This window comes from Budorcas taxicolor, chromosome 12 (assembly GCF_023091745.1).
Source record: "Budorcas taxicolor isolate Tak-1 chromosome 12, Takin1.1, whole genome shotgun sequence".
Classification (NCBI taxonomy): Eukaryota; Metazoa; Chordata; class Mammalia; order Artiodactyla; family Bovidae; genus Budorcas; species Budorcas taxicolor.
In genome coordinates, this window is record NC_068921.1 from 25,858,120 (window position 1) to 25,880,848 (window position 22,729).

The following is a 22,729-nucleotide window of genomic DNA, read 5'->3' on the forward strand; positions in this document are numbered from 1 at the left end:
ATTTAAGTCAATAAGGAGAAGCACAATATTTACTATGATTATTACTCTGTTACGATGTAAATTTTCCCCTTAAAATTGTGTGCAGTTTGGTGGCACATAAAAGTGAAATACGAAAGTCATTGCTGAATGCTTGGGAGTCAGGTAAGTTGGTAGATGACTCTTGCCACAGCCCTTCCACTAATCGTATCACTATCTTCAATTCTCATTTATAAAGTCTTTAAATTTAACAATCTGTCCTCCTGGACTGCATTTTAAGAAAACGTTTATCAATAAAACTGTGAATTTTCAAATTTATTAGCAATATTAAACATGAATGCATCATTATCTGCCATATTTTAGCAAGGGCATAAATGGGGCTTTGGCTCTTTATTTGCAGAGGCAACAGGATGAATTACTAAATCTCTTTAAGTATTTTCCAAGTTTAATGTATACATTTATTTGAAGTCACTTCAGTCAGGTCCGACTCTGTGCGACCCCATGGACTGCAGCCTACCAGGCTCCTCCATCCATGGGATTTTCCAGGCAAGAGTACTGGAGTGGGGTGCCACTGCCTTCTCCATGAGAACTGTGACTACTGACTAAATTGTGCTAACATAGATACCATCATACTTCATCTCCCCAAAGCAAGATTTATGATTACAAAGGGGAGAGACTATTTCTGGTTAGGTTCACATTATTAACAATAAATTCTGGGAATTATTTGGAAAAAAGAAAAAAAAAAGTAAGAATTGTATTGTTAAAAGCTGCCCTGGTTAGAAAATGTCCAATACCTAGCTTAATGCATCACAAACTAAATATAATGGTATCTACTATTACTTGTGTTTTTACTCCTCCAGATAGAGGACCAGGGAGTGAGGAAGGAGACAGAAGTAAAATCAAACATATTTAGATTCCTAGATCAGTGCCCTGCATTTGAGTAGGTAGCTTCTAAATGTTCAAAAAAGGAGTGAATCAATAAACATGCTTTGCTTGACTTTTTTTCCTGAAGGGGAACTATTAAAATTATATGAGAAAATGTTACAAAACTGACTTTATTTCTAGAAATCATCTGTACAGTTCGCTTTACTGGGTTCTGCCACTGACCCTTTTGGATTGAGGCAGAGTACACATGCACATATATATGTATCTTGAATGCTTCAAATGGCATCAGGGTGAAGTTTAAGTTGTACTCAATCTTACCTTTTCAACAAGACAATCTGTTCCCAACATTCAACATTTATTTCTTTTGAGACTAAACTGAATTGCTCTTCCCTATGATCTACATCACATGCTTTCATGACCTAAAGGTTCCTAGTTCAATGTTTATCTTTTAGCTATCATGTAACCCTGCCCTCCAATAATTTCTTACCCTTTGAGTTTAAACTGATCAGACCTTTCTGATCTTGAAAAAGCATGTTGTCTCTCCTAAGTCTATTAAAATGTTTGAATGGTACGTGAGCACCTACTGATTTTGACTGGTTCCCCCACATTTAGAAAGTAATCAAAGTCTTCTTTTTCACCAAGATAGGAGGTACTACTGCTGAATATCGTTATTGGGGAAGTGGAAATCTGTTATATTATTATTTTTATATCATTCTCTCCACTTTCATATGTTCAAAGATTTTGATATTTTTAAAAAGTGGTGCTGAGGAGAAAACCTTTCCATGGTCAGGTTGGGCTTTGAACAGAGATACAAATAAAACTAGAGCAGAAAGGGGTAGGGGACTGACGAATTTTCATGGTTTCATTTCTCTGTTACTAGCTCATATTTTTGACTGCCTATTTTATTTCGTTAAACATATTAAATCTTTTAAAAATAAAAAAGGGAGGGAGGTACTTTCTATGGGCACATGCCTGGGGATATACACAGTCCATACTGCAACTTATGAGGCATAAAGATTGAATAGTTGTTCTGATGGAGGAAAAAACACCTCCCTTCATGCTAACCTTGGGCAGGGTTTTAAATCCTTCCCAGATGTCCTAAATCATAACCAATGTCCTCCATATTCTCACAGCATATCTTCCCCTGTTTATCATGGAACTCAACACAGAATTCTTTATGTGTGTCTGTTTGCTCAGCCTGTGACTCTCTGCAGGTTAAGGCTGTGATTTAGCCCTTCCAAAAGTGTCTGAATACAGAAGTGTGGAAATGGTAGGGCATTTGGGCAAAACCAAAAGGTAGCCTGAAAAGAAAAGCACAGTAGCAAGGAAAACTTCAGAGCTCTTGATTCTTACAACTCAATACCACAGAAATAACTTAACGAACATCTTTTGAATGTTTACTCTACGCCAAGGCATACAAACTCAGACAGCAGACTGTCCCCCAGAAGTTTTCAGCCCATGAGGACGTGAGATGAGGACATCAAGGTGCATGTTAGGGAGGATCATGGATGAGGCAAGCCCAGAGGGCCAGGGAGTCCCAAGGAGTGACAATCAGACTCAGGTGGAGGATGCGGGAAGGGGAGAAGGGCTGTAAGGACAGGGACTTCCAGAAAAAGAACAAGAGCTGAGGTTTGAAGGTTAAGTAGAAATTAGCTGGTCAACATCATAGAAAAGAGTTTTTGCTATGTGGACTTTTTTGTTGCCATTTAATGGAATTTTCCCAAAGACATCAAGTAAAAAACATCCAAACAACTACTAAAAGTTAATTATAACTTGGATTTTTTCTATATTATCAGAAATGGGATCTTAAAAAATTCAACATATTTCTATTTCTCTATATATTGCTCTGCATGGGTCAGAAAGATAATGTTATTCATTAAGACATGTATTTATTTATTTTGCACCTACCATTCTAGAGATCTCTGATACTCACCAAAAAAAAAAAAAAAAATAAAATAAAACAGATACAGATGACTACTCTTGTGAAGGTTACATTCTAGCCAGGATGTCATAGGGGCTTACATTCAGCCAGATGTCACATACTAGCATCCCATGGGCTACATTCAGCTCACAGGCACGGTTTCTATTTGAGTCAACATGTACAGGTCGGGAAACAGTAAACTGGGTTTTTTTTGGCTTCTCTCTTAAGAATCAGAAGCTCCTGCATGACTGCATCATCATTCCTGTGTGATAACACTCGGCTGGAGCACAGAGACTCCTATTTAAGGCCCATCGCTCATGTGACCCGCGCATAAACTGCCACCTCGCCCAGCTTCAATAGTTTATCCCCTGCCTGACCACTTATAGACATCAGCATTTGTGAATCCTTTTAAAATCGAATGCCAAAACTTTAGTTTATGTTACAAAAAATCTATTGCATTATGTATATTGTCTATTGCCCTTTTCAGTGAAGAAAGGATAAATTAACATTGTATATGAGACAACATGAGTTGTGTAATATGTATGACACACACAGGTGTTGTACACTTCAAACACTGCAAAAATCAACTATACTTCAATAATAAAAAAAAGAAATAGGTATGTTCTAAAATTAGAAGGTAAAAAGACTGCTTTTAACATCTTGGAGGCAGTTCTAAAACAGGAATTCTGCAGGGAAAGGCAGAGAAGGAAAGGAAAACGTGAACCGAATTATGCTTAGGAGGACAATATAAGTACATCTGATTTTCATACACACATGACACACAACTCAGTTTGCCTGCTTGCATGGAATATAAAGCTCCTTCCAGGGGAAGTTCCCATGCACACTGTTTCCCTCTTGTCCTCCCTACTTTCTGATTGTTCCTCTCCTTAGTTTTGTTAGGCTCTCTTTGTAAAATACTCCAGGACCCACCTGTCAAATTACAAAATTACCCCTGCCTTCAAGCAGCTCTCCTGTGTGCGCGTGCTCATTGCTCAGTCGTGTCCGACTCTTTGTAACCCCCACGGACTGTAGCCCACCAGGCTCCTCTATTCACTGGACTGTCCTGGCAAGAATACTGGCGTGGGTTGCTATTTCCTCCTCCAGGGGATCTTCCCTACCCAGGGATCGAGTTCCAGTCTCCTATGGCTCCTGCAGATTCTCTACTGCCGAGCCACCTGGGAAGCCCCATCCAGCCCTCCCTTTGCCCACTTATTCTCAACGAGCTCTCTCTAGTCTTTCAACTTCCCCACAGGTCAGGGCACTGTGTGTGGCAGGTGTCATCAGAGATGCCACGTACCAAGGTGCCCAGTGGGGGGTTAAACGAGTGATAGAATTGACCAAAGAAAGGAGCCCTTTTTGTAATTCAACCTCCTGAAGACGGTGACTTTTTAAATTTGCATAAAGAGGCCCTACAGTACAGTTTAGTCACTCAGTCGTGTCTGACTCTTTGTGACCCCATGGACTGCAGCATGCCAGGCCTCCCTGTCTATCACCAACTCCCGGAGTTTACTTAAACTCATGTCCATTGAGTCAGTGATGCCATCCAACCATTTCATCCTCTGTCATCCCCCTATGTGCTTGCAATAGCTGTGACACAAGCCTTATTCCTCTGACCTGCTATATCTCTTGCTTAATTGTTTTGTTTTTCCTTCTTGCCTTTCTTCCCAAGAAAGTTCTACCTCCTATATGAACAAAGATACAAGTTTGGGATTAGAAAGAAAGAAAAGAAAGTGAAGTCGCTCAGTCATGTCTGACTCTTTGCAATCCCATGGACTGTAGCCTACCAGGCTCTTCCGTCCATGGAATTTTCCAGGCAAGAGTACTGGAGTGGGTTGCCATTTCCATCTCCAGGGGATCTTTCTGACCCAGGGAATGAACCCAGGTCTCCTGCACTGCAGGCAGGTGCTTTCCCCTCTGAGCCACCAGGGAAGCCCAAGTTTGGGATTAAATCCTCAGAAAAGAAAGTGAACATGCTGTGGTGCATGTGTGCTGCATGTCTGCCCATTAATACAAAAAACTTCACAACCAAGGTACAAGGAAACGTAGTGACAGTTAAGTCAAAGTTCAGAATGATGTTCAAATTAATGGTAAATTCAAAACACTCTAAAAGACAAAAGTTAGGTGAACAAATGTGCTTTCTCCTTCCCTCTGTGTAGTCTGGTTATCTACTTACGCTTTCCCTGGTATGCATCAGATAAACACTTTGATTAATCTCCTCTTTTCCTCAGTGCAGATGAATTTAGCCCACATATATTTTTCTCTGATAGAATCTTTACAAGTTCCAGTCTTTTTTTTTTTGCAAATGTTAATTTAGTATTGTCTTTCAGATGAAATGCCATCAGGTCTAAGAAGTGCCATGAGAGAGATAGTAGGAGGAAGCTAATAAGGTAGGCTGTCAAATGACCTGTTTTATGTCCATTTTCCTTGGTTTGTAAAATCTTCTAAATGGTTAAAAAAAATTAGCATTTCGTAAAATACTATAGGCTATGCTATCCATAATGCAAAATATCAGATTATGTTCAAATTACCAATTATCAGCAAATTTCAGCAAATTTCAGAAAAAAAGTAAAAGCTTGGGAATACAGAAAAAGATTTTTAAAAAATTTACTTAATGTTGTGCTTATCCTAGTATACAGCTCTTATTTAGAATGATTTTATTTTAATGCTTGAGAGTGGATATTCTTTTTTTTCCCTTTGACCAGAAAATACAACTTCAACATATAATACAATTAAAAATATATATGTGATTTTTATCACTCTGTTCTACCTCCAATTCTACCAATTCTCTATCAAATAGGAAAAATATGGAATTCTGAAAGCCTGAAATGATAAAAAGAAAGATTACTTAATGGCAGAATGTATTTTAACTGATAAGCCTTTGCTTCTGGTTTATTGTTGCAATAAAACAAGATCATATAAAGCATTACTTTTTAATGCTGGAAAAATAGCTAAATAAATCAAGCAAATAATATCTGTACTTTATTATTTCTTGCCTTATAAACACTTAACTATATAAAAAATTAAAATGCTATTTTATATTAGACTGCTTCTAGTTTTTCACGGAAACTACAAAACAGGAGAACCAAGATGCTTCCTTTGTTTTAACAATCAACTGCATTAAGGCTAAACCTATGTGTGCATGTGTGCTTAGTCACAAGTCCTGCAGGATTCTGCAACCCCATGGACTGTAGGCCACCTACACTCACAAAAGTATTAGAGTATTTAAGCAAATATTTGATAACTCAAGCAAAAAAGGACCATATTTGCTTTAACTATCAGACTGTGTTAGAAAATATCTGAGGAAGGGGTTCCAATTTGCTCATTTACTTGCCTCAGTGCTTGCTTTTACTTTTTTGGTATAAAGATGATATATATGTATCAGCAAATTTTTATATACACATATGTGTGTATATATATATTCTTTTGGTATAAAGCTAATACATATATATACACATACGCACATATATACTGGAGATTTCTCTTCCTGCTGATTCTTATACTTCCTCCTTGGAATGATGAATTATAACGATATTACATAATTGACTTAACAAATTAATGTGAAAAACACCATATCCTCTAGATAAAAAAGCTCTGTCTGGAACATCTAAAAAAATATATTAGGTCAGTACCACAGGTGGCAGGCTCACTCAATCTTTCTGCTGAAAAATAAGTCAAATCAGGTAGAAAAATCCATGTATTTTAATGAGAAGGCAGTGGCTGTCCTACCCTGAATGCCTTAAATAAGTTTGCTCCAGAGTGGTGGCTCACTCAGGGCACAGAGAAGTGAGCTGGATCGGCATCCTTGCCCCTGGGCGATGGTCTCCAAGGACTGCATCCCTGGTACTGGGTTGGCCTCTGATTGGTTGGGACGCAAGATAGAACGCAAAGCATTTATCGTGCGTCTTCCCCTCATTGTCAGGTCACAGTTGGGCACTGGCTGTGTTGCAGTTCTCTACCTAAGGCCACAGGTTCTGCTGGGTGACCAATTCCCAGGGCTACTTCTCCTGCCAGGTTCTGGCAACAAGCTGCCTCCCCTTACACCCTCAAGCCTAGGCCCGGCAAGCAGATGTTAACCCCAGGGGGCTTCACCTTCCCTTGATTATCTACTTTAATCTGCCCCACAATTTTGTAAATAGGACTATTTTTAAACTCTTGATTATCCCTTTAAAATTTGTTAAAACTGTGGTAAGATTTACCACATAAAATTTCACAGTGTAAAATTTACCATCCTAACAATTTTTAAGTGTACAGTTCAGCAGTGTTAAACACATTCATATTATTGTGCATATTCTCTAGAACTCTCTTTAGCTTGACAAACTGAAACTCTGTACCCATCCGACAACTGCTCATTTCACCTTCCTCCAGCTCCTGGAAGGGTTTCCCTGATATCAAGGGCTTCCCTGATAGTTCAGTTGGTAAAGAATTCACCTGCAATGCAGGAGACCCTGGTTCGATTCCTGGGTCGGGAAGATCCGCTGGGGAAGGGATAGGCCACCCATTCCAGAATTCTTGGGCTTCCCTTGTGGCTCAGTTGGTAAAGAATCCACCTGCAATGCTGGAGACCTGGGTTCGATCCCTGGGTTGGGAAGATCCCCTGGAAAAGGGAAAGGCTACCCAGTCCAGTATTCTGGCCTGGAGAAGTACATGGGGTCGCAAAGAGTCAGACAGGACTGAGCGGCTTACAGCTCCTGGAAACTACCCTTCTACTTTTCCTCTCTCTGATTTTGACTATTCTAAGCACCTGGAATCAAACAGCAATTTGTCTTGTTGTGACAGGCTTATTTCACTTAGCATAATGTCCTCAAGGTTCATTCCTGTTACAGCATGCCTCAGAATTTCCTTCCTTTTTAAGGCCAAATAATATCCCATTATATCTAAATGGCATACTTTTTTCATCTGTTCACCTGCTGATGGACCCTTGGATTGCTTCTACACTTTGACTGTTGTGAATAATGCTGCTATGAACATGGATATGCAATATATTTCTTTGAAATCTTGCTTTTAATTCTGGATATATAACCAGTAGTGAAACTGCTAGATCATATGGTAAGTCTCTCTTTAATTTTTTGGGGAACCTCCATATTGTTTTCCAGAGAGGCTGCACCGTTTTACATTCTCACAGTACTCTCAAGGATACCAGTTTCTCCACATCCTTGCCAACATTGTTATTTTCTGTTTGTTTGTTTGACTGTATCCAACCTAGTGGGTATGGAGTGGCACCTCACTGTGGTTTTGTTTTGCATTTGCATAATGATTAGTGATGTTTAGACTTTTTCCTTGTTCTTTTTGACCATTTGGATATCATTTTTCGGAGTCTTCATTATCCCTTTGAAAGGGCAATGTGCTGAGATACATACAGCACATTGACGGACATAACTAGGATTAGTATTCAGGTTATAATAAATAAGAAAAATGCTGGCTAGCTTTTGCTTCATTTCCAAGTAGGACTGACCAAAAGGTGATTACATCCAAGTAAGATTTTTATTGAAGATTTAGAATATTTGAGGGATAAACACTGTTATAAGCTTCTTGGGGGAGGCCATGAAGTCTTTTTCAATCTATGCTTGTTAACCCTCAAAAAAAGAACTAAAACATTCTGTTCTGGATAATTTTCAGATTGACCTGGAAGCAAGAGTTTTAGCAGATGAGTTCTTAAGGATGCCCCCAGGTTTTTGGTTCTTTGCCCACTTTGGGTTTGATCATTCAATAGTACATAGTAGAAGACTCAGTCCAGAAATACTTAATGATATGTGAGAGGTAACAACAGTACAATATCCATGCCAAATTCTCCCTTGATGAATAAATTCACATAAAGCAAACTCTATGCTGGCTGATTCAGGAAGTGGAGGAGGAAGGAGGTTGAGGAGAAGGCGGCGGGGAGAAGGGAGAGTAGTATCGGTGGTGACCTTCTTCACTACACAAAATAAATTCACTTGGAGTGTCTCATCATGGAAAGACAATAATGAAAATAATAAAGCTGAAATGGATTTGCTTGGTACGTAGAAAGATATGAAGACTAAGGTTCACCAGGTGTGGGTATAAACATTACAAAATGAAATCATACCCTTTCACTAAATTAAATTCAAATTAAAAATAGTACTGCATATATTTGGCAAAACAAAATGCTCTTCTTTGACATAAATGGGAAACAATAATTTAGACATACTATACTGAGATCAAATGGCTATAAATAGACTCATTATCAATATGTTTAAAACATTTAAAAATGAGTCCTAAACATCTAACTAAAATGGTTAGGTACTTAGCTTGAGTAATACCCACTTCAAGAAACTGAAGCATGCAGTATGTTTTGAATAATTGTCAATTTATGCTAAGGTAACAACTGTGTAATATAACTGAAATCTATGTTAACTGAAGATAAGGAAGTCTCTTTCAGCTATTCCTATTACAAACAGCAGGCTGCAATTTTCACCCTTCTTCCTTGTGAAAAATATGACTTTAGATGCTTGTAAAAGCATTTGCTGTTAATTTCTGAAAATCAATAATTAGCACTTCTCAGCACCACACAATAAAAAGAACACAAAGAGAGAGAAAAAGCGTATCTCACATAAATGACATACATCTCACTTTGACCAAGTGCATTATTTACGCTTTTCTATGGGTAATTGATGACTATGGACTAGCTAAGGACTGCAGTAATTAGAAGGAGAAAAGATAAAACTAAATTAAAAGATTTATTCACCAATCAAAATTAAATGTGTATCATTAATTTTCTTGATACTAATTTCTATATAGAAACTGTATTCTTGAATTATCTCAATGCATGCTTTATTGCTACAGATGAGAAGCACATTAACAGATACATTTGAACCTATACTCTTACTAGATTTAGGAATCATAATATTCTTGTTGTTCCCAAAATTATTCTTTGAATGTAAAAAAGACCCAATGTATATTTCTACTCCAACAATTTAAAATGCATGGCTTTTCTTTCTATTTTAATTTGGCTTTTGAGTTTGTTAAGATTTTCAGCTCTGTAAAATTTCTAGTAATTATAGGGGGGAATGAAAATGGTTTTAAGAAATATTTATCTGCCCTTTTGTTGATCATTTGTTATCATGCCTCAGAATAGTCGCCTAGGAGAAGAACCCTGAACATCCCTCATCTGAAGACAATTAGGCGTCACGGCACCAGTAAACAGACAATATTGTTCTACAACCCACTCAAGCGATCCAGGAGGGGCAGAAGTTAATATCCCTTGTCAGATCAAAGAGAGAAGTCAGAAATGAGGGAAGGAAAAGACTAGGAATAACCGATTCTCAGAAAGAATAGGCAATTATTATAGAGGCCATCACCGTTGTTACGATAAATACCTTCATTTACATGATCAAGATGAAAAGTGGGTTCATTTTTTTTTCCTTATAAATTTTATGAGTTCCTTTTCTAGGAAAGTCAGCATTGCAGCTATTCTGGTTAAAGACACATTTGTCTTGCTGGTTTTTGACAGCCCTATCATGTCAGTTCTCTGCAGTAGCAAGGAATGCTTCAGCAGGAAAATAAAGTGAAAACTGAAGAGATCTATTCTACTTCCTATGGGGATATTTTCACCATAGTAGATCCAAAGGAATGTTTTGTTATCCCTATCAGATTGAAGAAAGAAATAAATGAAGAATATATAGTCTAAGACTAAGAAATACTGTTAACAGAAAATTAGACTAAAATAACCACATTTTTATGACTACTGGTAATATCAAAATGTATTTAATGTTTTGCTATCCCCAGAATAAACATAAATGAGTATTATATGTATAAATAAATGCTGCATGGTCCATATGTTCTAATAATTTGCCAGCAAAGCAAGCCTTTTATGGTAGACTTCTGTGTATATCTCTCTCACAAAGAGAAGTCATTTAAATCATTTCTCAGTTTGGCAGTGTTGACTACAGATATGATGATACAGAGAAATAAATTATTAAAATATAAGTTCTTCCACGATACTTCATTGAATTATGTTTGGGGGTAGGAGTAATCAATGTCCAGTAGTGCTTCACAGTTTACAAAGTATTTTCACATACAATCCTCAAGTACAGTCCTTTGAGTTAGATATCATTTCAATTATCATATTTTAGGTGGTTAAATAAAAGTACATTAAAGTGAATCCCTTATGTCACTCAAATAATGATGCTGGGGCTGTGATATAATCTGTTATCTGATGTTCACCTTTCCATCATCTTTCATTGACTGCTAGGGATCAAACAATCATACTCTGAGGCAGACAAGCTTGACTAATTATACTCCTAATTATAACAGGGATAATTTTAAGAAACAATTTTAGAATATTTTTCACTCATTGTAAGAGTAAAGGACAAACAAGAAAAAAAAATGGCTGATTAAGGTTTCTTAAAGTTACCTTAAAATTTTCTCTACAGTTACTAAAGTTTTACTGAGTTAAAAGCTCTAATAAATTTAAAAGCATAAACAAAATAGAAAATCTTACAGTTTAAATTAAAATGGAAATGCCCATTAAAAAGCCTTTTACATTTTAAAGAATCATTTTGGGAGTAAGAAGAATATCATCTCTAAAAATAAGTAAGGGACTTCCCTGGTCGGCTAATGATTAAGACTCAATGCTTCCAGGCGGGCGACACAGGTTCAATCCCTGGTCTGGCAACTAGGATCACACATGCTGCAGTGGCACAGCAAAAAATAAAACAAAACAAAACCCTAAGTAAATATTCTGTTATTTTAAAATTCCTAGAGAATTTTTTTTTTTCTTCAAAATAAACTTGCTTGAGCCCTCTTCCTGGATGTTCTGAGATACCCTTGGGATGGAGGCAAAGAGGATGGAGAGTGGCTGGAGCTGGAAGACAGCGGAGGGCAGGGAAGCCTGGCGTGCCTCAGTCCACGGGGTTGCAAGGAGTCGGACGTGACTTAGCGACTGACCAATGGTAGCACAGTGCTCCTTACACTGTAATGCCTCAAACAAGTCACCAGGGCATTTCCTAGCATTCTGATTTACTAGGCTCTGTGGGGGCATTGCTGAGAGTAGAGTATGAAGTTCTGACAAGTTCCCAGGTGATGCTGACACTGATACTGTTGGTCTATGGACCATATTCGAGTAGTAAGGAGTTAGAAAACCATGGGACCAGATACAAACCAGAATAGCCTGTTTCTCATGTAGGTCATAGGATTAAGTTTCTTGGCCATCATTTGGGGAGTAAAAACATAAAGCAAATCACATAATTGTATTAACATGAAAAAATAAATATGAAAAACTCAGTATCATGCTTGAAAAATACTGCTTAAATAGTCAGATGAGCTCATCTACGAAAAAAAAAAAAAGTGTCTAGAAGACTATGATAAAAGCTCAGGCTTAGGACAATTTAAATAATACCTAATATCCCACAGATCTGGTGTTTACATGTTATGAAGAGCTTGATACCAAAACTGTTCTGTCATGTTTCTGCCCAGAGGCTGTCATGATAAAGTTTATTATCAATTACTGCTTTACAAGTATAAAATAAGTTAAGCTGTCATATTTTTCTCAGCCAGAGATCCTAAGCTGTCAAAGAATGTCAATTTTAAATCTGACATAGAGAAGAAAATTATCTGTTATTCTGACCTCTAATTTCTTGACATTTTAATGCTATAATTGCTGTGGTTAGTGCTGCTTCATGATTTCACCTGTCAAGGAAGAATGAATCAATAACCTTAAGACATTTTTCGAATTTTAGCCCTAACTTCAAAGTTCCAGGTAGACTGTAGATGTATATATCTCTCTGTGTGTGTATATCTTTTCTCTTTTACAAAAAGGACATATGTAGATTTTTGTATATTAAATTTCTCCTTTAAATCAGCATTTGTTAAGGCATTAAAAATTATCTTCTTTAGGCTAGTTGGAGCTTAGTATAAGATAACTGCCACCTTCCTTTGGTTTTATCTTTATGAAATAGAGTGATTTCACATTTAAAAAAACTAAGATAAACTTTGGGGCTTCCCTGGTGGCTCAGACAGTAAAGCATCTGCCTTCAATGTGGGAGATCCAGGTTTGATCCCTGGGTCAGGAAGATACCCTGGAGAAGGAAATGGCAACCCAGTCCAGTACTCTTGCCTGGAAAATTCCATGGACAGAGGAGCAGTCCATGGGGTCGCAAAGAGTTGGACATGACTGAGAGACTTCACTTCACTTCAAGATAAACTTTATCAAATAAAAGGAATGCACTGAACTCAATAAAAGGCTCAACGTTTTGAACACTACTTTCCCCAAAAGCCTCTGTCTGATCATTTAGGTATAAAGCAACTCTCTCAAATCACAGGACCACAGAGCAGACCCCCTGGAACTCAATGCTGATGTTTTGATGGAAGGCAGTGTGCCTTGCAGAGCCTCCTCACTGCATAGGGGCAAAAATGACCACCAAATAATGACTATACTATACTCTGTTCCACTTATCCACAGGGTTCTTTCTTGTGACAACAGATGCTAGATGCTTTTATGCTGGCAAACATATGTTTGGTATTATCCCTTCTTTATGGAGAAAGCAATGGAAGTGGAGGGACACTGAATGACTTGGCCACATTAGAAAGCTCACAGGATTCAGGCAGGTTCTCATCTTTGCAGTTTCTTAAATATTAATACAAAATTTATTTTGTGGAAATATGTTAGTTGTAGAGTAAAGGAGGTGAGCATGGGGAATGTGGAAAGGCGCAATTAACTCCTATTCCTTGCAAGGTCATTTCACCTGTCATATCTACAACGTACTAAGTGCTTCCCTAGTGGTCTTAAAGAGATAAAGCTATCTTGAGTTGACACAGGGCCTCTGGGTAGGACGGGCTTCCCAGGTGGATTAGTGAGTAAACAATCTGCCTGCCAATGCCGGAGACATAGGAAACAAGGGTTTGAGCCCTGAGTCAGGAGGATACCCTGAAGGAGAGCATGGCAACCCACTCCAGTAATCTTGTCTGGAAGATCCCATGGGCAGAGAAGCCTGGTGGGCTACAGTCCATGGGGTCTCAAAAGAGCTGGACATGACTTAGCATCTAAACCACAAAACATTGGGTGGGTCAGGGCCAATGCTCTGCTAGTGTGTGTGAGCCCATGCCGCCTGGCGGAAGTAAGGTAACAGTGTTCCAAGCACATGCTCTCTCACCTAGTGTTTTGAGAACTGACAGAAGAGTTTTTGGGTGAGAGAGGTGGGCGAGGAGCTTAGGTAGGGAGGACATACACGCACTGAGTGACTCTGGGAGCTTCTCTAATGGAACCTCAGTGTTCAGCAACTATGCCCTCAGATTGGGAAAGCTGGAACCCCTTCCCAACCGTATTTTTTTTTTTTATTACTCTCTTTCATATAATGTTTCATGGAGATTTTCTACAGTTTGACAATTCTATACAGTTTTTTGTTGTTGTTGTTGTTTTTTTACTGTCCAAAGCAATGGTGTGTTACCTTGCAGTAGCAGGTATTTTTCTAGAATTCAAGTAATAAACACTATATCCACATTTAAAGTCTCAATCCTAATTCCATTTCCTTTTCATTCTCTCCTTTATCTCTTTGTTCTCATTTAAATATGCTCAGTCACTCAGTTGTCTCTCTTTTCGACCCTATGGACTGGGGCCTGCTAGGCTCCGCTATCCGTGGGATTTTCCCAGTGAGAATACTGGAGAGGTTTGCCATTTCCTTCTTCAATTTAAGTTGGAAAGATCTGCTATTTTCAGTCAATTTTAATGCTGCTATGTTCTTTCATTATGCACAATATGCTTAAAATATTTTTATTTTGCTCAAGATGATCAACTTGCAACTTAAGGACAGCATATTATAATGGATGGAAATGTACACTAAGATATTCAGGAGCAAAAATGTTTATGATATTTAAAAGTCAATAAACAATCTGGAGTTGGTCTTGCCATAAAAGGATAAGCTACTGCAATTCTTTTGTCTTTTTTTCTGATTGTAAAGGTACTGGTTCTGAAAGAGAATATAGTGGTAAGGCATTTATAGCACTGAGTATATGTTAAGGGTACATTGTTAAGAGAATAATTAAGCTCAGAATTAGAATTCCCAGGTGTGAACAAACTAATCAGATTATTTTGTAGACAAAATCCCTTATTTCACCAACAAATGTTTAAGTATCTGGTTCTTTTCTAACTCATCCCTTCTCTGTCCCTATCTCCTTCTTCCAGCTTCAGGCAATGATCCCATTTCCTTGTGCATACAACATGGTAGAATACTACACCTAATAATATGCTTGCAACGAGTTCTCCAAATATTCAGCCCCAAGGGCTCAATGATCAAGGAGCATGAGGCTCTTCCCTTCCCTTTCCTCTTCTCTGCTTGAAGCCATACAAATAGAGTCATTTTGTCTTTATAGAAGTCTGTAAGAAATAACTTTATGGATGCAAATTTTTCTTTTAGAGCTTTATTTCCCAAATCTATGAGTTTTCCACCTCTAAAATAAAAAAATAAAAAAGCATCCTAGTGACTGGAAATGTAGAAATGATTGCTTGTTTTGCATAGAGCAGATGGCAGATATCTGGTAGAATGGCAGACTGAGATACAGCTTCTTTGAAGCAAGACTCATCTAGCAGCTGTTGCATCTTCACTCTCTTTACCTATCTGAAATAATTTTGTGCAATGTGCAAGTGATTTATTTAATATATTTTATGAATATTTTCATAAAATATACTTATACATAAACTATAGCATATAATTCCCAACTGTTAGCTATAAAATTTCAGGGTGAGAATGTGCAGGGATAACATACTATAATCTCATCTATTTTACTGATGCATTTTTTGAGTATTCTGTCTAGCAGGCTATAGTTCTGCTTTTATTAAAAAAATAGGTACTGGCAGGTTATTTTAATGTGAACTATTCATATTTAAATATTCAATGAAGTTTCATTAATTTATAACACATAAGGCATTAAGCATTTCAATGAAGATGCTGAAATAAAACAAATACAAGAGGGATACTAAAGTGCACTGTTATATGTCTGCATTTCAGAAAGGAACTACATGGTAGCCTCATTACTTGTTTTTGATATACAACACTCACTTTTTCACATTTGTCAAGAACTTGAAATCTATGGTTTCTAAAATTTACACTGGAAGAAGATTTATGCAGAAGGAGATGGAGAGCCAAGTTTGTGTTGAAGGGATGGCAGAAATTTTCAGAATAATATCCAACTTATTACCTACCTCCCTCAGCACAGGGTCAGTGATACTGTCCAGGTTCACAGAGCCTTCATAGGTTAGGTAGTGAAAAACATTCAGAGCCCGGACTGCTTCGGGTCCTCTCTGTTTGTATCCAAATACAAGGTCAATCCACTGATGGAGTTGGCAAGAAACAAATTCACTTTCCAGGGCCTGAAATCAGTCAAGAAAGAGATAGAGACCATGAAAATTTAGTAAATCTCCAATCTTAGCTTGAAATATTCTATATAAATAAGTAGAATTCATTCTTTGCCCTCTTGTATTTCACTTGTATGTGTCAGACCTATTCTTAGAAATGACAAAGTACAACCTCTAATAAAACACAGACCTAAAAGAAACTTTTCTTTTAAACTATTAAATGTACTTTTGACTTAATTGAATATGTGATATAAATTTTAACATTAAATAGTTTTCTTTAAAAAGACACATTCATGGTTAAAAGGAATTTGAAATGCCTGTTTTAATGCCATTCATAATAATTTCATTTTTAATTTTTAAACATTAGTTTCAAAGTAAACAATTTCATTAGAAACTTTGATATATACTTTCCTGCCCAAAGTCTTTCAATTTACGTCTAACGCTACTAAAAGGGAATGACCTGATATGAGTTAACTCTGCTATTATACTATTTAGGAACCGCTGGGTAATTTTAGGTATTTGCTAGCCAGTGGGAAATGAATGCAAATTACTGAGAGTTAGGGACTATAAGAAACTTCCAGAAAGAGTCAGGAAAAAAAAAGAGGCCTTTGCATTTCCTGAGAAGCCATCAAAAGCGTCACAGAGGCACCCTGGCAGGTAGGCACGCAGCCCTGTCAGCCGCAGTAGAGCAGTGGCCATCCGTGTAGCTCACTATGCCTCTCACCTCCTACCCTCACTCATCATCAACTTCATACTGATTTGAAGGGCACACCGATTCCAGCAACATGAGGGAAAAGCTGTAGCACTACCTTCTTAAATTTCAACTACGCAGAGCCATAGGAAACAATTTCTGCAATTACAGCTGTAACTAAATATGTGAGTGAAGTCATTCTTTGGCTGCATGCCCTCTGATTTGGAAGGTGTTGAAACCAGCTTGGAATTCAATTAATAAATGGTTTCTTAAATTAGCCCTTTGATAATTATATTTCATTTTTTAATCTAAAAAATATCTGAATGATACTTTTCAACTTTTCCTGTGATCACATTAAAAAAAATAGTTTTATTTATTTATTTTTGGCTGTGCTGGGTCTTTGTTGCCGTGTAGGCTCCTCTCCGGTTGCGGTAAGGGGGTGCTACTCTCTAGCTATGATGAGAGGACTTCTCACTGTGGTGGCTTCTCTTGTTGCCAAGCACGGCCTCTAGGGTGTGTGGGCTTCAGCAGTCCTGGCTCCCGGGCTCGAGAGCACAAGTTCAGCAGTTGTGGTGCATGGGCTTAGTTGTTCTGTGGCATCTGGGATCGTCTTGGATCAGGGATCGAACCTGTGTCTCTTGCACTGGCAGGTGGATCCTTGATCACATTTAACTAGTAACTTATTCCCATCAAACTCCCTTTTCATTTATTTCAAAAATTTTGGTATTTTGTTTACACCAGTGATTATGAATGCTTCTCATTCAGAAATATAAACAGATACTTTAAACGGATAGCTTTCATATTAAAACTACACTGAGTTTCTATTCTCTGTATCTCACTGGACAAAATAGTTCGGACTAGAGAACAAGAAAAGGGATGAAAATACAAAAGATACATTGGTTAAAATCCCATAATGATTATGTCTATCATACTGGTTTGGTCAATTTGTATAAATGAGAAGTCAGTCATTATTCAGTGCATGTGCAATAAATGAAAGGATGAAAAAAAAAGAATAAATGGAAGTTCATTATAGAGTAGCTATTGCACAAATCTGTTCACTGGAAGTCAAACAGTAGTGAAATTCTTTAAAGGAAGATCTTACCAACATAATTACATAATTAGCTCAGCAGTAACCATTTCAAATCAATCTTGTAGAGACTACCAGACATATTTGGAAGAAAGGGTCAATGAAATTTATTGCATTTGAATAAAAAAATTATTGAACTAAATGCCTCATGCAACTATGAGGGGTGAAAGCAATGATCACTGTTTCCTAATTTGAGTTTTAAAACATTTATTTAGCATCTCCAACTGCTACTTTCATTTTCCTCTGCCATGGGCAATACTATAAAGTGTTTAATGTTTCTCCTTTTGTTTGCATGTGTTTTACTCATGTAATTTTTTTTACATATTTTTTTACCCACACACATTTTTTTGTTGTGTATTTTTGACTCACAAAAATGGAGTGGGGTTACAGGTTTCATTGTTTCTTACTTTTTTCATTTAGCCTTGTTTTTTAGGATCTAGCTGTGTGGCTAGGCATAGCTAATCCACTGCTTTCAGGGGCTGCTCAGAACTTCCCCAGCAGTGAGCACTAGACTGCCTCCTATGTGCCGTGACACACTGCTCTGTGACGAATGTCCACTCCTGCATCTCTGTCTGACTCTTTATGTGAATTTCTTTGGGACTCATAACCTGGAGTAGGACTGATATATCCCTGTGCTGCTGCTAAGTCGCTTCAGTGGTGTCCGACTCTGTGCGACCCCATAGACGGCAGCCCACCAGGCTCCCCCGTCCCTGGGATTCTCCAGGCAAGAACACTGGAGTGGGTTGCCATTTCCTTCTCCAATGTATGAAAGTGGAAAGTGAAAGGGAAGCCGCTCAGTCGTGTCCGACTCCTAGCGACCCCATGGACTGCATCCCACCAGGCTCCTCTGCCCATGGGATTCTCCAGGCAAGAGTACTGGAGTGGGCTGCCACTGCCTTCTCCCTACGCTAGATGTGCATAAACTGAGTCGGAGTCATTAGTGTAGACTGGCTGCTTCTGTCTCCACTCCCTCAAGCAGTGCATGAAGGTGTGTCTAATGGCCACATCCCCACTGACAACTGGTATTGCCAAGGCGCTTAATATTAGCCTGTGTTACAGATACAAAATGGTATCTCACTGCTGTTACAATTTGTTTTCCTCTGATTACTGAGGGGTTTGACATGTTTTTAATATGCTGTTGGCCATTTGCGTTTCATCTTCAGTACATTTTCTGTTTATGCTTTTTGCCCATTCTTTTATGAAAATTCCTGTCTTTACTTTTTTTCCCCAGAAATTCTTTATATATTTCAGGTAGTAGTTTATTGGCATCAAATTTTGCAATGAATTCTCCCAAAGGTCACATGTCTATTAACTTTATCCATGTTGTTCTTTGTTGAATAGAAATTATTAATTTTGAAACAACCAAATTTTTTTCTTTACGTTTATGATCTTGGGATTTTGTTTTATAGTAATGAAGATAACTTTGTATATTCTGATGTGTCAGCTGTGTTATATTTATGGTTTTACTTTTCATATGCACGCATGCATGCTAAGTTGCTTCAGTCATGTCCAACTATGCAACCCTATGGACGGCAGCCTGCCAGGCTCCTCTGTACATGAAATTCTCCAGGCAAGAATATTGGAGTGGGTAGATGTGCCCTCCTTCAGGGCACCAGGGACTGAACCCGTGTCTCTTACATCTACCTGAATTGGTAGGTGGGTTCTTTACCACTAGAGTCGCCTGCGAAGCCCTACTTTTCACATACTGGCCTTTAATCTATCTAGAGTCCAATTTCACTATATGCGGCATAAGATCAGTTCAGTTCAGCTGCTCAGTGGTGTCCAACTCTTTGCGACCCTGTAGACTGAAGCATGCCAGGCTTCCCTGTCCATCACCAACTCCCGGAGCTTGCTCAAACTCATGTCCATCGAGTCGGTGATGCCATCCAACCATCTCATCCTCTGCTGTCCCCTTCTCTTCCTTCCTTCAATCTTTCCCAGCACCAGGGTCTTCTCCAACAAGTCAGTTTTTTGCATCTGGGGGCCAAAGTATTGGAGTTTCAGCCTCAGCATCAGTTCTTCCAATGAATATTCAGGACTGATTTCCTTTAGGATGGACTGGTTGGACCTCCTTACAGTCCAAGGGACTCTCAAGAGTCTTCTCCAACATCACAGTTCAAAAGCATCAGTTCTTTGGCACTCAGCTTTCTTTATAGTCCAATTCTCACATCCATACATGAAAAACCATAAACTGGAAAACTGGAAACTGGAAAACATGAAAACTGGAAAAACCATAGCTTTAGACTAGACAGACCTTTGTTGGCAAAGTAATGTCTCTGCTTTTTAATATGCTGAAGAGATCCAGTATAATTTTTGTTATTATAGTAAGTCAGATTTTCCAATACCATCTATTAAACAAACACATTTTTCTTAAGCAATGTGTGCTGTCATCTTTAGTGCTTGTATATTTGAAACAAAGATATAAAATTTCTATTGTTTACAGTTGATATAATATTCTTCCTATTAATAGAAAAAGCAATACAACCCTTCTTCCCTTTTGCTTTTTCCCTCTTCTATCTATCATCTCCCTACCTATGTTCCTACCCTGTCATTTATCTGTCTAGACATGTGTGTCTCTAGCTCTTTGAACCTTTTAGTTCGACTGTTATCTTAATTTATCTTTATTTCTTAGATATCTTTATATCTGATAGATTCGTTCTTTTAAGAGCCAACTCAGCTATTTGTGGACCTTTATTCCTCCCTGTGGGCTTTCCTGGTGGCTCAGTGGTAAAGAATACACCTGCCAATGCAGGAGACTTGGGTTCAATCCCTGGTCGGGAAGATCCCCTGGAGAAGGAAATGGTGATCCACTCCATTATTCTCGCCTGGGAAACCCTATGGACAGAAGGAGCCTGGAGGGCTACTTCCATAGGGTAACAAAAGAGTCAGACATGACTTAGTGACTAAGCAACAACAATTCTCTCCTGTAACTTTCACAGTAAGTGTATGCTGCTGCTGCTGCTGCTGCTAAGTCACTTCAGTCGTGTCCGACTCTGTGCGACCCCATAGATGGCAGCCCACCAGGCTCCCCCCTCCCTGGGATTCTCCAGGCAAGAACACTGGAGTGGGTTGCCATTTCCTTCTCCAATGCATGAAAGTGGAAAGTGAAAGTGAAGTCGCTCCGTCGTGTCCGACTCTTAGCGACCCCATGGACTGCATCCCACCAGGCTCCTCCATCCATGGGATTTTCCAGGCTAGAGTACTGGAGTGGGGTGCCATTGCCTTCTCTGACAGTAAGTGTATAGATACATCAAAATAATTTTGATTGGAATTATGATAAATTTATAGGTTAATCTGAGAAAACTGATAATAGGTTTTCCCATTCATGGTCTCAGAATGTCTCTTTATTTAAACAGATCATTTTCTAAGTACTTTGTTACATACAGAAGTTAGTATTTTCTCTATAAAGTGTGGTGTCCCAAGGACAAAAAAACAGGAAAAAAACCCCAAAACACCAAGGAGGGCCTTGGAATGCAGGAATGGAAAAAACCAGACCCTATCATCCTTCCCTCCCCATCTTGTTAACTATTAATGAATTTCAAGTTCTCCTGAGCAGTATAACCTGTCTCCCCTCCTACCCCATCAGTTCAGTTCAGTTCAGTCGCTCAGTCGTGTCCAGCTCTTTGTGACCCCATGAACCGCAGCACGCCAGGCCTCCCTGTCCATCATGCTACCCCACAGGGAGAAGGTATTTACCTTACTCTTCCCCCACCCAGTATACGTGCCTCATACAATCAGCAAATGATCCTCAAGACCCCTATCCTGCTCCTTGTACCCTCGCTCTAAAAATGGACTAAGGACACCTGTTCAATGTTGGCTCTCCCTTGAGCTAGCTGGCTGTTCTAATAGCATCTCCCGCTTTAATAAACTTTATTTCCCTCTCATTCTGTTTCATGTCTGGAAATTCTTTTCCAACCCGTGCATGGACCACGACATAAAGGACATGGGTAACCCTGGTTAAGTTAATTCCCAGGAAGTTTGTAAATTTTGATACAACCGTAATATTTTAAAAATGATATTTTAAACTCAGTTATAGATGACGTAGTAAAATGATATTGATGTTTATAAGTTGATTGTGTTCCTGTTGACTCTTACTAGTTAATGTCTTTATTTTTTCTTATAGAATTATTTTCAACTTTGAGAACTATATTAAACAACAGTGGTGACATGGGATATCAGTCTTTTCTCTGATCTTAAAAGGGTCAATGCACACACACACATTTAATATAGATTTAGAATTACTGGGCTACTAGATTATTATTACTTAGAGTGATATTATTACCCATAGTTTTCATACTTATATCCATACATGAATCAGCCCTATTAACTTTTTCCTTTCCTTCCCTTTAACTACTTTGGAATCAAGATCACAGTAGTCTCATAAAATGAGCTGAATGGCTTGCTATGTTTTCTAGAACTGTTAGAGGAAGAACACTGACTGAAACCACCCACCCTGGCCAGGCCCTTTAGTAACAATTCGCATGAGTTGTTTTATGACAGGAGATCCTGGTAAGGAATATGGAACTAATAAGCCACCACCAACCGGAAGAGTTTGGGAAAGGTCGAAAGGAGACACTGTGAGTCCGTCCACTTCCCAGAATCCCTCTCACTAGCATCCATCTAGGCTGAACCATGCGTAGGCCACGAGAAAAGACTCTGAATTAGAATTATTGGCCAAAGACCACCCGGAAACTAATCCCATCACCATAAAACCCGAGACTGCGAGCCACACAGCAGAGCAGTACTCCTGGGTTCCCTTACCCTACTGCTCTCCACACGGGTCGCCTTTCCCCATAAAATCTCTTGCTTTGTCAGCATATATGTCTCCTCGGACAATTCATTTCCGAGTGTTAGACAAGAGCC

At 38.5% G+C, this 22,729-nt stretch overlaps 1 protein-coding gene across 1 annotated transcript in view; it reads right to left on the reverse strand.

Annotated features, from left to right (window-relative positions):
• NBEA (neurobeachin) overlaps window positions 1-22,729 on the reverse strand; it is a 667,766-nt gene that overhangs the window by 24,455 nt on the left and 620,582 nt on the right. Inside the window, exon 49 of the mRNA XM_052650319.1 lies at window positions 15,936-16,103. Coding sequence (XP_052506279.1) covers window positions 15,936-16,103 — 168 coding nt within the window. The remainder of the gene's footprint in view (window positions 1-15,935; window positions 16,104-22,729) is intronic.